This window comes from Triticum dicoccoides, chromosome 4B (assembly GCF_002162155.2).
Source record: "Triticum dicoccoides isolate Atlit2015 ecotype Zavitan chromosome 4B, WEW_v2.0, whole genome shotgun sequence".
Taxonomy (NCBI): domain Eukaryota; kingdom Viridiplantae; phylum Streptophyta; class Magnoliopsida; order Poales; family Poaceae; genus Triticum; species Triticum dicoccoides.
Window position 1 is genome coordinate 676970415 of NC_041387.1, and position 11807 is coordinate 676982221.

The window sequence follows — 11807 nt, forward strand, 5'->3', positions numbered from 1 at the left end:
GACTCGGGGCTCCAGGGGGGGGCCTGGGGTGGGTATTTATGGGGGGGGCTCCGACTTGGGAAAGGGGTCGGGCGGCGGCGGCGGGTCGGACTCCCGAGTCCGGGGCGACACGGCGGGGAAGGCGGTGGCGCGGGCAGGCCGACCTGGCTCGGCTGGGCTTCGGCCCAGTCGGGCGCGGATTTTTTTTCAAAATAATTTTGCCGAACTAAAAAAAACCTAGAAAATTAAATAGAAATCTAAAAATACCAAAATAAATTTTCATTGTCCAAATAAAATATTTAGAATGAGATGAACATTTTTTGGGTCCTAAGGAAAAACACCAAAATAAATCTTATTTGATTTTTTATTAAATCCTCATTATTTCTTTATTTTGGGAAAGTCATTTTATTCCCTCTCTCATATTTTTATGATCGAAATAATTGAAGATAAAATAAATAAAATCAAACGATCCTATTTTCAAAATTTGAGAAAAACTCAAATATGAAAATAACGAAATCCCCAACTCTCCGTGGCTCCTTAAGTTGCGTAGAATTTCTAGGATCAAGGCAAAAATGCAAATAAAATATGATATGCAATGATGATCTATGTATAACATTCCAAATTGAAAATTTGGGATGTTACATCAAAGCATATAGATTTATACAGACTTGCGGTGAAGCCTGTATTTACAAGAAAGTGAGTGGGAGTACTACAGTTTTCTGATAAGTATATGGGAAAGACATATTGTTGATCAGAAATGATGCAGAATTTTCTGGAAAGCATAAAGGGGTGTTTGAAAGGAGTTTTTCAAAGAAAGACCTCGATAAAGCTGCTTACATATTGAGCATCAAGATCTATAGAGATAGATCAAAATGCTTGATAAGTTTTCAATGAGTCCATACCTTGAGAAGATTTTGAAGTAGTTCAAAATGGAACAGTCAAAGAAAGAGTTCTTGCCTGTGTTGCAAGGTGTGAAATTGAGTAAGACTCAAAGCCCGACCACGATAGAAGATAGAAAGAGAATGAAAGTCATTCCCTATGCCTCGACCATAGGTTCTATAAAGTATGTCATGCCGTGTACCAGATCTATTGTATACCCTACACTGAGTTTGGCAAGGGAGTACAATAGTGATCTAGAAGTAGATCACAGGACAGCGGTCAAAATTATCCTTAGTGGAATAAGGATATGTTTCTCGATTATGGAGGTGACAAAAGGTTCAGCATAAAGGGTTACGTCGATGCAAGTTTTGACACTGATCCAGATGACTCTAAGTCTCAATCTGGATACATATTGAAAGTGGGAGCAATTAGCTAGAGTAGCTCCGTGCAGATCATTGTTGACATAGAAATTTGCAAAATACACACAAATCTGAATATGGCAGACCCGTTGACTAAACTTCTCTCAAAAGCAAAACATGATCACACCTCAGTACTCTTTGAGTGTTAATCACATGGCGATGTGAACTAAAATTACTGACTCTAGTAAGCCCTTTGAGTGTTGGTTACATGGCGATGTGAACAATGGGTGTTAATCACATGGTGATGTGAACTATGGGTGTTAATCACATGGTGATGTGAACTATTAGTGTTAAATCACATGGCGATGTGAACTAGATTATTGACTCTAGTGCAAGTGGGAGACTGAAGGAAATATGCCCTAGAGGCAATAATAAAGTTATTATTCATTTCCTTATTTCATGATAAATGTTTATTAGTCATGCTAGAATTGTATTAACCGGAAACTTAGTACATGTGTGAATACATAGACAAAACAAAGTGTCCCTAGTGTGCCTCTACTTGACTAGCTCGTTTATCAAAGATGGTCATGTTTCCTAACCATAGACAAGTGTTGTCATTTGATGAACGGGATCACATCATTAGGAGAATGATGTGATGGACAAGACCCATTCATTCGCTTAGCATTATGATCGTTACAGTTTCATTGCTACTGCTTTATTCATGACTTATACATGTTCCTCAGACTATGAGATTATGCAACTCTCGAATACCGGAGGAACACCTTATGTGCTATCAAAAATCACAACGTAACTGGGTGATTATAAAGATGCTCTACAGGTGTCTCCGATGGTGTTTGTTGAGTTGGCATAGATCGAGATTAGGATTTGTCACTCCGTGTATCGGAGAGGTATCTCTAGGCCCTCTCGGTAATGCACATCACTATAAGCCTTGCAAACATTGTAAGTAATGAGTTAGTTGCAGGATGATGCATTACGGAACGAGTAAAGAGGCTTGCCGTTAACGATATTGAACTAGGTATTGAGATACCGACAATCGAATCTCGGGCAAGTAACATACCGATGACAAAGGGAACAACGTATGTTGTTATGCGGTTTGACCGATAAAGATCTTCGTAGAATATGTAGGAACCAATATGAGCATCCAGGTTCCGCTATTGGTTATTGACCGGAGATGAGTCACGGTCATGTCTACATAGTTCTCGAACCCGTAGGGTCTGCACGCTTAACGTTCGGTGACGATTTGTATTATGAGTTATGTAATTTGATGACCGAAGTTTGTTCGGAGTCCCGAATGAGATCGGGGACATGACGAGGAGTCTCGAAATGGTCGAGACGTAAAGATCAATATATTGGACGACTATATCCGGACATTGGAAATGTTCCGAGTGATTCGGATATTTTTCGGGGTACTGGGGGGTTATGGGAATACGAGGAAGAAGTAATTGGCCTCATGGGCCAAGTGGTGGAAGAGAGGAGGCAGCCCCCCCCCTAGCCCAAACCGAATTGGACTAGGGGGTCGGCCCTCCTTTCCTCCTTTTCCTCCCTCTCCTTCCTTCTCCCTCTCCTCCTTTCTTTCCTCCTCCTAGTAAGAGTAGGACAGAGTCCTACTCCTACTAGGAGGAGGACTCCTCCTCCTGGCGCGCCCTACAGGGGCTGGCCGGCCTCCCCCTTGCTCCTTTATATACGGGGGCAGGGGGGCACCCTCGAACACACAAGTTGACATTGTTCTTAGCCGTGTGCGGTGCCCCCCTCCATCATAATCCACCTCGGTCATATCGTAGCGGTGCTTAGGCGAAACCCTGTTTCTGTAGCAACATCATCGTCATCATGCCGTCGTGCTGACGAAACTCTCCCTCGAAACTCTACTGGATCGTGAGTTCGCGGGACGTCACCAAGCTGAACGTGTCTAGATCGCGGCGATGCCGTACGTTCGGTACTAGGATCGGTCGATCATGAAGACATACGACTACATCAACTGCGTTGTCATAACGCTTCCGCTTAATGGTCTACAAGGGTATGTGGATGACACTCTCCCCTCTCGTTGCTATGCATCACCATGATCTTGCGTGTGCGTAGGAAATTTTTTGAAATTACTATATTCCCCAACAGAAGGCCCTTGAGCGGCCTAACCATAGCCTGATTGATATGGAGATCTAGCCCTTTGACTTTCACCGGATGGCCTTTGACCAATGGTCTTCTCCACTTGGTTGTGGTAGGTTAGCCCATAGGAACATTTTAAAACTAATTTTGAGCCGAACCTATCATAAGAGCCCTGCGGCTTGACCCTCCGTCGCAGTTTCCCACTATAAGTGCAAACGACAGTGCCCTCCGTGAACGGGGTCACACTTTGGAGCTGCATATTGCCTATTTAAACATCCCAGCACACTTTCAGACATGTATGAGTACCCAAGGCAAGTTTTGCTGGGATTACTAACCCGATGAGCCCCGCCACACTTATAGACATGCAAAGAATGATCTATAAAGAGGATTTTTTTTAGACAGATCTGCATCTCTAAAAATATGAAAAATTTACCACATAGCCTATAGCTACTATGTTTGTACTGTGTCAAAATTTCTCAAAATTGACACATTCTGACTATTCAGGAATATTCATGCAACAACAAACCTGCCGAACGTTACTTCGGTGTTATTGCTGTCCGTGAAGGGGGTCACACTCTAGAGGTGCACATTGCCTCTTTAATCATCCCACCACATTTTAAGACATGTATGAGGACCCAACGCGATGTTTTGGTGGCATTGCTACTCCCTGAAGGCCCCTGAGCGGCCTAACCCTAGTCCGGTTGACCCGGAGATGTAGCCCTTTGACTTTCATCGGACTCCCTTTGACGAATAGACTTTTCCACCTGGTTGTGGTAGGCTAGCCCATAGGAATTTTTTTGAGCCCAACCTAAAGCAAGATGCCCTCCTGATTGACCCTCTATCGTAGTTTCCCACTCTAAGTCCAGATGGCATTGCAGTTTGTGAAGGAGGCCACACTCCGAAGCTGTGTGTTGGGTTTTTACACCTACCACAATTAATCCTAGAAACAATTTGATGGATGTAGATATAAAATTTGTCTCGTTTTGCCAAGGAACTAAAAAAATACAAAAAAGTCAAAACAAAAGGGTGTTTTTTGTAAATCTGAAGTGAACATGATTTCAGTTTGTTGAAATTTGAAAACATAGTATAGCAACATAATCCTTTCAAGATCCTAAAAAACCATATAAAATTTGTCAAAATCAACGCAAGTATCAATTACTTGTGATTTTAACAAGTATAAGGACCTATATACAAAAGTACATGAGATCACATTTTTAACATACTCAAAAACAAAAACAAACTGGATATTAATAATCTATGAAAATTCTTCCCCAAATCGATATATAATTGTATATTTCAAGCTTAGATAAGCCAGGTTTAAATTAATCAAAAAATTTACTTTAAAGAGATAATGATTTAAGATAAAAAATACAGATAAAATCTATGCCGAAGGCCGCCGTTAGGGCCGTCGGCATAGTTCTGATTGTGTTAGCCGGGTCGCCAGGGCCAAGAATATGCCGATAGCATCGGCATAGATTAAGGTATGCCGATGGCTGCCGTCAGCATAGTTGGAGGTTTGCTGACAGCTTTTCTATGCCGACGTTTTTTCCCAGAGCTTCTGCAAATGTCAACCTATGCCGACGACCCACCGTCAGCATAGTAAATGCTGTCGGGATATTAAGTTATTCCGGTAGTGTATGGTTCCACCCGGTTTCAGAACATTGCATCGCCACCCAAGTCTGCTCCATCCCATCTTTCAGAGTGCAATGTGAAAAGGGACAATAGGCCTCTGAAACCCGCCTCTAGTGAACCTTTCCGGGGGAGAGCCGTTTAGCTTAACAGGTAGCGCACTCCCGTCACTACTAACAACGACTACTTTCCCAAACGATGATATCTTCCCTAACATCGACAACCTCTTCGGCAACATGGCTTACACCACCAGCGGTTCTAGTTCCACTGCACCGTATGTGATTTTGTCTTCCCCGTTTGAGATTCTTCACCGGTTGCAGTTTCTCTTTTGTACATTTGCTTTAGATCTGTTATTTTCACCATGCCTAGGAGTACACATGATTAGTTCAATACTCGTAATTACAATCATGAATTATCTACTATTTTTATGGATTAAATCATGATGTGTACATGTGGGATATAGTTTCAAAGATATCATCGTGAGGAACACTACAATGAAAACTGATTTTGATTTGGACGCTCAGTTTGAAAGTTATGCATTTCTTAAATTTTAGACGGATAAAGAGAAGTCGATAGAGCTGGATTGCGCTATCGAAAAAAAGCGCACACGCACCGCCAAATTGCATATACACTCGGATTGAACTGGAGAGCGCCCTAGCAAACAACAAGTGCTTTACCAACGAGGTTGCATCTTCGGGCTCGCGCATACGTCCGTGCGCCACCACTTTCCAAGGTGAGCAAGGAATAAACTCCTTCACGCCAAGTACCAGAGCGCTCGTAATATATTTGCTGCCAATGCACTTGGGGGCTCTCAGTTTTTGCATAGCATCAACATTTTTTTTTCAAACTTGGGCCAAATTCCAGATGGGTGATGGAATGGCTCTTCTGGAATAATTGGTGGACTGGGGAGAACCCCCACATTGCTAGGTACCCACGGCTCTTTGAAATTTCCTCTCGCCCTGTTACTTTGGCCTTGCAAGCGCATGTGAGCGATGGCTAGAGTCTGTTTTTTCGCCTCATATTTGGCCCGGATGAACCGGTCCAGTGGGAACAACTTTGTCTTAAAATCGAGGATATCGGCCCTTCGTCAGAGCAAGACTCCGTCTCTTGGGCCATGGAATCCTCGGGCAAATTCACAGTTTCCTCCCTTTATCACATGATCCTTCACATTTATGAGCTACCTATATTTTGAAGTTTTTCTGGTCTTCCGAAACCCCTCTTAAAATAAAAAAAATCTCGCAACTTATGAGTGGTTGTCTCCCCTATGGAGACCAGATGGAGCTGCGGCACGGCCCCTCAGATGGTTCCTAAGGAACCCGCAAAATTTTGACTAATTCTGGGTAATCATCTTAGCCCTCTCTGGCAAAGGTAGGACTTTTGTGTGGCTTCTTTTTCCCGTTCTTTGTTGGGCTCTTTGGAACATTAGAATCAAGTTCGCCATCGATGATATTTTTCCGCGGCAACCTGCTGATCGCTTCTTCAAAATTGGTTTGCTCTTAGAGCAATGGAGGCTTCTCTCCAAGCCCGAGGACTGCAGCATCATCGACATGCTGGTCACGGAGCTGTGTTACCTGTACAAGTTACCTGCGAGCCAGTTTCGACCATTTCCTCTACTTATGCTTTCAGATGGCTTTCCTATTGAATTAGTGTAAGGGCTGAACTCATTCCAGATCGTTTACAATCCTTATTGTAACCTGGGATCCACAGGAACCTAAGCTGTAACATGTGAACCTTGTGGGCTTTATTAATTTAAAGCTGGCCACTTCGTGCCTCTTCATCTAAGAAGCAAGGAAGTCGTCGCAGGCTCAACAAGCATGCGGGTCTCCAGCTCGATCGCTTCCGACTGCGGTGGTTGTTGGCGCGGTACGCTTGTAAATAGGAAGTCTTCGCTCGCACCACGACGAAACAATAAAACACTTGTTTTTCCAATGCAAATTAGCTCGTTTTATATGGTTGGTCATCCAAGTAGATTTTGGCTTGTATCTTTCACATAGTATTTTTAACATATTTGGCAACTGGTTACATGAGATTGACTACAAGTTTAGAATTCTCCTCGGGGTGTGAACGCTTGCCATTATTTGGTCGCAGTAGGTATGTAGAAATGACAAGATTTTTAATGATAAGAGCATTTCTCTTATGTAGGTTATCTGTAGATGTACCGGTACGCTTTGTTTATGGTCGTCTCTACACCGTGTGGAGAATCGAGGCCTGTCGAAGGAGGTGTGTACATGCTTGGAGAACATGGTGAGCGATAGTTTTACCTGACATGGATGACAACATGATCTTACGGTTGGCCCTCCCACGGATTAGGCGTCATTCAATATTATGATTACTTGTATTTCGCCTGTTTTTTCTTAGTGACTTTGGATTTGGCTTGGCTGTATACATCTTAGTTATGCAGAGGCCGATGTAACACTTAAACCTTTTGAGTAATAAATCGTCCCTTATCGAAAAAAATATTCTCCCACTGTACGCTTATCCTTTTTGTGACTATCGGCCATCGGCGACATGCGACCACATACATGCCGATGATGAGATTGCGTGGAAATAAAAACTTCTTGTTGACGTCAGAGACTGAGACATGCGTTATTGCTCATTCTTATATCAGCCAGCCGGGTCCGTTAGCGTAGCATCGTGGAACTACCCTTGCAAGTTGTTATTTTTTTCCCCTGTGATGATTGTACGTCGTTAGAGTTTGGCATGGCAGGCTGGTTTCTAACGGGGAAAGCTGCAGTCTCTTTCCTTTTGATGCATGACATGAATGCAAGTTGCATATATACATTTCTTTCCAGCGCCGGCCTAATGATGAGCAAACCGGTTTTTGGCTCCTCTGCATTGTTAATCCAGCGCCGAGTCTGGTCAACCAAACCGGCCGGTATCAAATACTGCACACTACCAAACCGTGGTAGTTGTCATTCTTTGCTATATAACTGCACACATCGTTTGTGTCTTGCTTCACACATCCCAATAACAAAAGAGCACCACATGGCGATCGGCTCCGGTAGAGAGTTGACATGGATCTTTGAGCTGCTTCTCATCCTGGTCATGACTACTCAAGTCCGAGCCCAACCTCCTCCCGGTAATGTTCAAATCATGTCCTCCTAGCTTTCCCTTCTTCATTCCTAGACCTTTAATTTTAAGCTCTGCAACATCTGCACGCACACTTCAGTTTTCTTACGCGTGCAACTTCAAACATTCTCACATGGCTGAAGTCTAAGAAATCAGAAATATTTACTAGCTACTGCATGTGTAGCCGCATAAGCCGTGACCATTGCTTTGTAGACCTTTAAGTTGAAACACATGATAACGATATGTCGTACTCTGTGTTCGTGCAGGGTTCATAAACATCGATTGTGGATTGAAAAACTTCAGTGCCTACGAGGACGCCAACTTAAAACTGCGGTACAGTTTTGATGATGAATTTGTCGAGGGCGGTGAGAAGCACGAGGTTTTACCAGAGTTCATGGCTAGCACAATAGATGATAACCAAAACACCCTGAGGAGCTTCCCTGACGGTTCAAGGAATTGCTATACACTGCCAGCCACCCCTGGTAAGAAGTACCTGTTGAGGGCCATATTTACTTATGGCAACTATGATAGGTTGAACAAGACTCAGGACGGGTCCCTGTTTCGGTTTGGGCTCTATGTCGGCGTCAATTTCTGGGATTCGGTGGACTTATCAAATTGGCGTACAGATGATGCAGTATGGAAGGAGGTGGTCACCGTTGCTACAGGCAGCTCCGTGTCCGTTTGCCTGGTAAACTTCGGTTCCGGGACTCCTTTCATATCTTCTTTGGAGCTGAGGCCACTACTAGATACCATGTACCCTTTTGTCAATACTTCTGTGTCAGTCAGCATGTTTATTCGACTCAGATTTGGCAACATCACCGAGGTTATCACAAGGTGAGACAAGTCTGCCATCCATAATACTAGTTTCCCTTTGAATTATATCTGAAATATGCCTATCAATGGTTGTCTTAATTTCATTTTGCTAGGTTGGCACATTTTGTTTGCTACTTCTTTGTTTCCTGATTCCGCAATTGCTTCTAACAGAAAGTACCCAGAAAGTAGTCGTTTTAGACAAGTGAAATTGAGCTGTTTTGCACCATGTCTGAAACATCTATAAAGCCTTATAAAAGTGAACAGAGGAAGTAGTAAATCTCAAAAGCAACAAGAAATCAGGGATTGCTAGATCCTATAGCAATTAGCTTTTAAGTAAATACTAGTAAGAGATTAGAATATTGTGCTAGCTATTTATCTGTTTTTCATTGTGTGTGCGATGAAGATATCCAACGGATAATTATGACCGTTTCTGGGGAAGCTATTCTGTGCGAATGGGAGACCTCTACCAGTACCCCTATATCAGCCTGGACACCAGCGATAACTTGGAGAACCTCCCAGGCAACGGGTTCAAGGTGCCATCCGCCATCTTGCAGAATGCCATGAGCATAGACGCAAACAACTCCAGCATAACAGTCAGCCTGTCATCGCTATCCAATAAAGACGCTTTGACCCTAAAGCTTCTCCCGATCTTTCACTTCACCGAGCTAAACGCGAGCAACCCGAACAGGAGGTTCAACATCTACAGCGCCGGTGAAGGGCTGTTCCCAGGTTTTTCCCCGTCACGATTAAAGGTGGACAGCTTGTACCAGAGCGGGCTTTTCACGCAGACGGGCGACGCATACTTCATCTTAAACAAGACGGCCAGCTCGAGTCTTCCGCCACTCATCAACGCGTTGGAGGTGTACGCGCTTGTTTTGATGAAGAATCTCACCACCGACTCTGATGATGGTAAGATTATTGTCATGTACTCCCTTCGTCTCAAAATAAGTATCTCAACTTTAGTACAAGTTTGTACTGAAGCTAGTATAAAGTTAAGACACTTATTTTGAGACGGAGGCAGTATGTAGCAGCAGGTTCACATGATCGTCATGTAATTGACAAATGCTAAGATCTCACTGTCTAGACCCCTGAAAATTCCACACCGTCATGATCTTCAGTTAAGTAATAAGATCAAGTTTATCAACCAGTTGCACACTCAATTCCACAGTAAACCATCCTTTAATGGTCAAATAATGCTAATGTGCCATTGGAAAACCCTAGTTGATAAATGAATTAGTTCAATTTAATCAGTTCTACTCCCTCCGTATCTAAATATAATTAAAACCTTTTAGAGATTTCAACACGGACTATATACGAATGTATAGACATATTTTAGAGTGTAGATTGTCCTGGTGGGCCGTTGCTGTTGTGTAGATTCATTCATTTTGCTCCATATGTAATCCGTATTGGAATCCCCAGAAGGGCTTATATTTCGGAATGGAGGATATATTGCTTAAATAATGTGCTTCTTAAGCTAATCTAATACAGCTACTTTATGCTGTCCAAATATTTACACTTGTCTTTCTGCTGTTGTAGTAAAGTACATGAAAGACGTCAAGGCACAATACAATTTGGCACGGACAAGCTGGAATGGAGATCCATGCTCCCCAATAGAGTATTCCTGGAAAGGATTGACTTGTGACTACTCTAAGAGCAACCAGATTCCAAGGATTATAACGGTGTAAGTACAAAACCAAGACTTGTATCATGTAAATTTAGAATCTAGACGTTACCAAAAAAGGGGTTTCTCCCAGTTTATATTATAAAGCAACATCACCACAGACATCCGAGCGAACCGATATAAACACACGCCACCGCGACACACAACATCACACAACCAAAGCAAGATACAAAGGTGCCAGGCACCATCACAATAATCGGAGGACAACCAAGCAAACTACTTGGAGATGACGGAGACCTCCGCACTCCCGAGGAGGGGTGAGACGGACAATGATGAAGCAAGGATTCCAAGATTGTGCCTCCCAGAAGGGTACGGTCATGGATAGCCACCACCGACTGATCCGCGGATTAAGTTTTCACTCGGAGCCACACGCAAAGAGTGGGAGCACCGCGACAGAGCCTTCATGAAGAATACGACGTCCACGGATGCTGCCACCAACGGCCAGTACAAGAACTGATCAAGTGATGTACCCCGACGTTAACACCCCTCCGACACACCCCTGCTCCACAACGACCCGCTGCCAAGCCCCCCGCGATGCCATGGCTGCCCGCCCGACCCTGAGACGCAGGTTCCGCCCCGAACGCCATGCCTCCCGCCGTCAGGGCCGCCGTCCGTCATCTCAACACCCCCAAGACCATCCAAAGAGATATGCTTTGTACCAAAGGGACACCCCCAATCGACGAACCATAGCATATGTCCCGCCTTGAACATAGCCAGAGCTGCCACAACGTGCAAGTATCCAGGGAAAGGGGAAGTTGGGGGAGTGTTCGCATCCGGACAGACATACCTCTGTGCCAGTGATGGGTGGCCCGAGCACGTCGGCGCCGCCCATCCCTCTAGCCAACCTCCCCACCGAACACACCCCTATGCCGCCCCACCTCAATGGCTGACACATAACCGCGGAAAGTCACTAATGAAGACTCGGTCACCATCGGCAATGCCACCATCATCAAGCCGGCGAAACACCTTGAGACCTACTAGCATGCCCACCTGCCATCACTGATGCGCCTCCACCACCACCAGCCGCGACCACGGCATGGGTGGACACGCGCAGCTCGCGCCAACCTTGGCCTCTGCCGCCTGGGCCTAGATCTCGACGTTCACAGCCGCCGGAGGCTGCCACGCACTACTGCCGCTGCAGCACTTCACGCAGCCGCCCACAACCCATGTTTCCGCCGCCGACTCCTACCGTTGTGCCACTGCTGGATCCTGAGGCCCGCACCTGCCGGACTAAGGTGGGGAAGGAAGAGCACCCTGCTGCCACTAGTCTATCGAGG

At 44.6% G+C, this 11807-nt stretch overlaps 1 protein-coding gene across 1 annotated transcript in view; it reads left to right on the forward strand.

Moving 5' to 3' along the window:
• Positions 1-7915: 7915 nt before the first annotated feature.
• LOC119292313 (senescence-induced receptor-like serine/threonine-protein kinase) overlaps positions 7916-11807 on the forward strand; it is a 9334-nt gene continuing 5442 nt past the window's right edge. Inside the window, exons 1-4 of the mRNA XM_037571157.1 lie at positions 7916-8046; positions 8303-8870; positions 9253-9758; positions 10386-10530. Coding sequence (XP_037427054.1) covers positions 7953-8046; positions 8303-8870; positions 9253-9758; positions 10386-10530 — 1313 coding nt within the window. The 5' untranslated portion in view covers positions 7916-7952. The remainder of the gene's footprint in view (positions 8047-8302; positions 8871-9252; positions 9759-10385; positions 10531-11807) is intronic.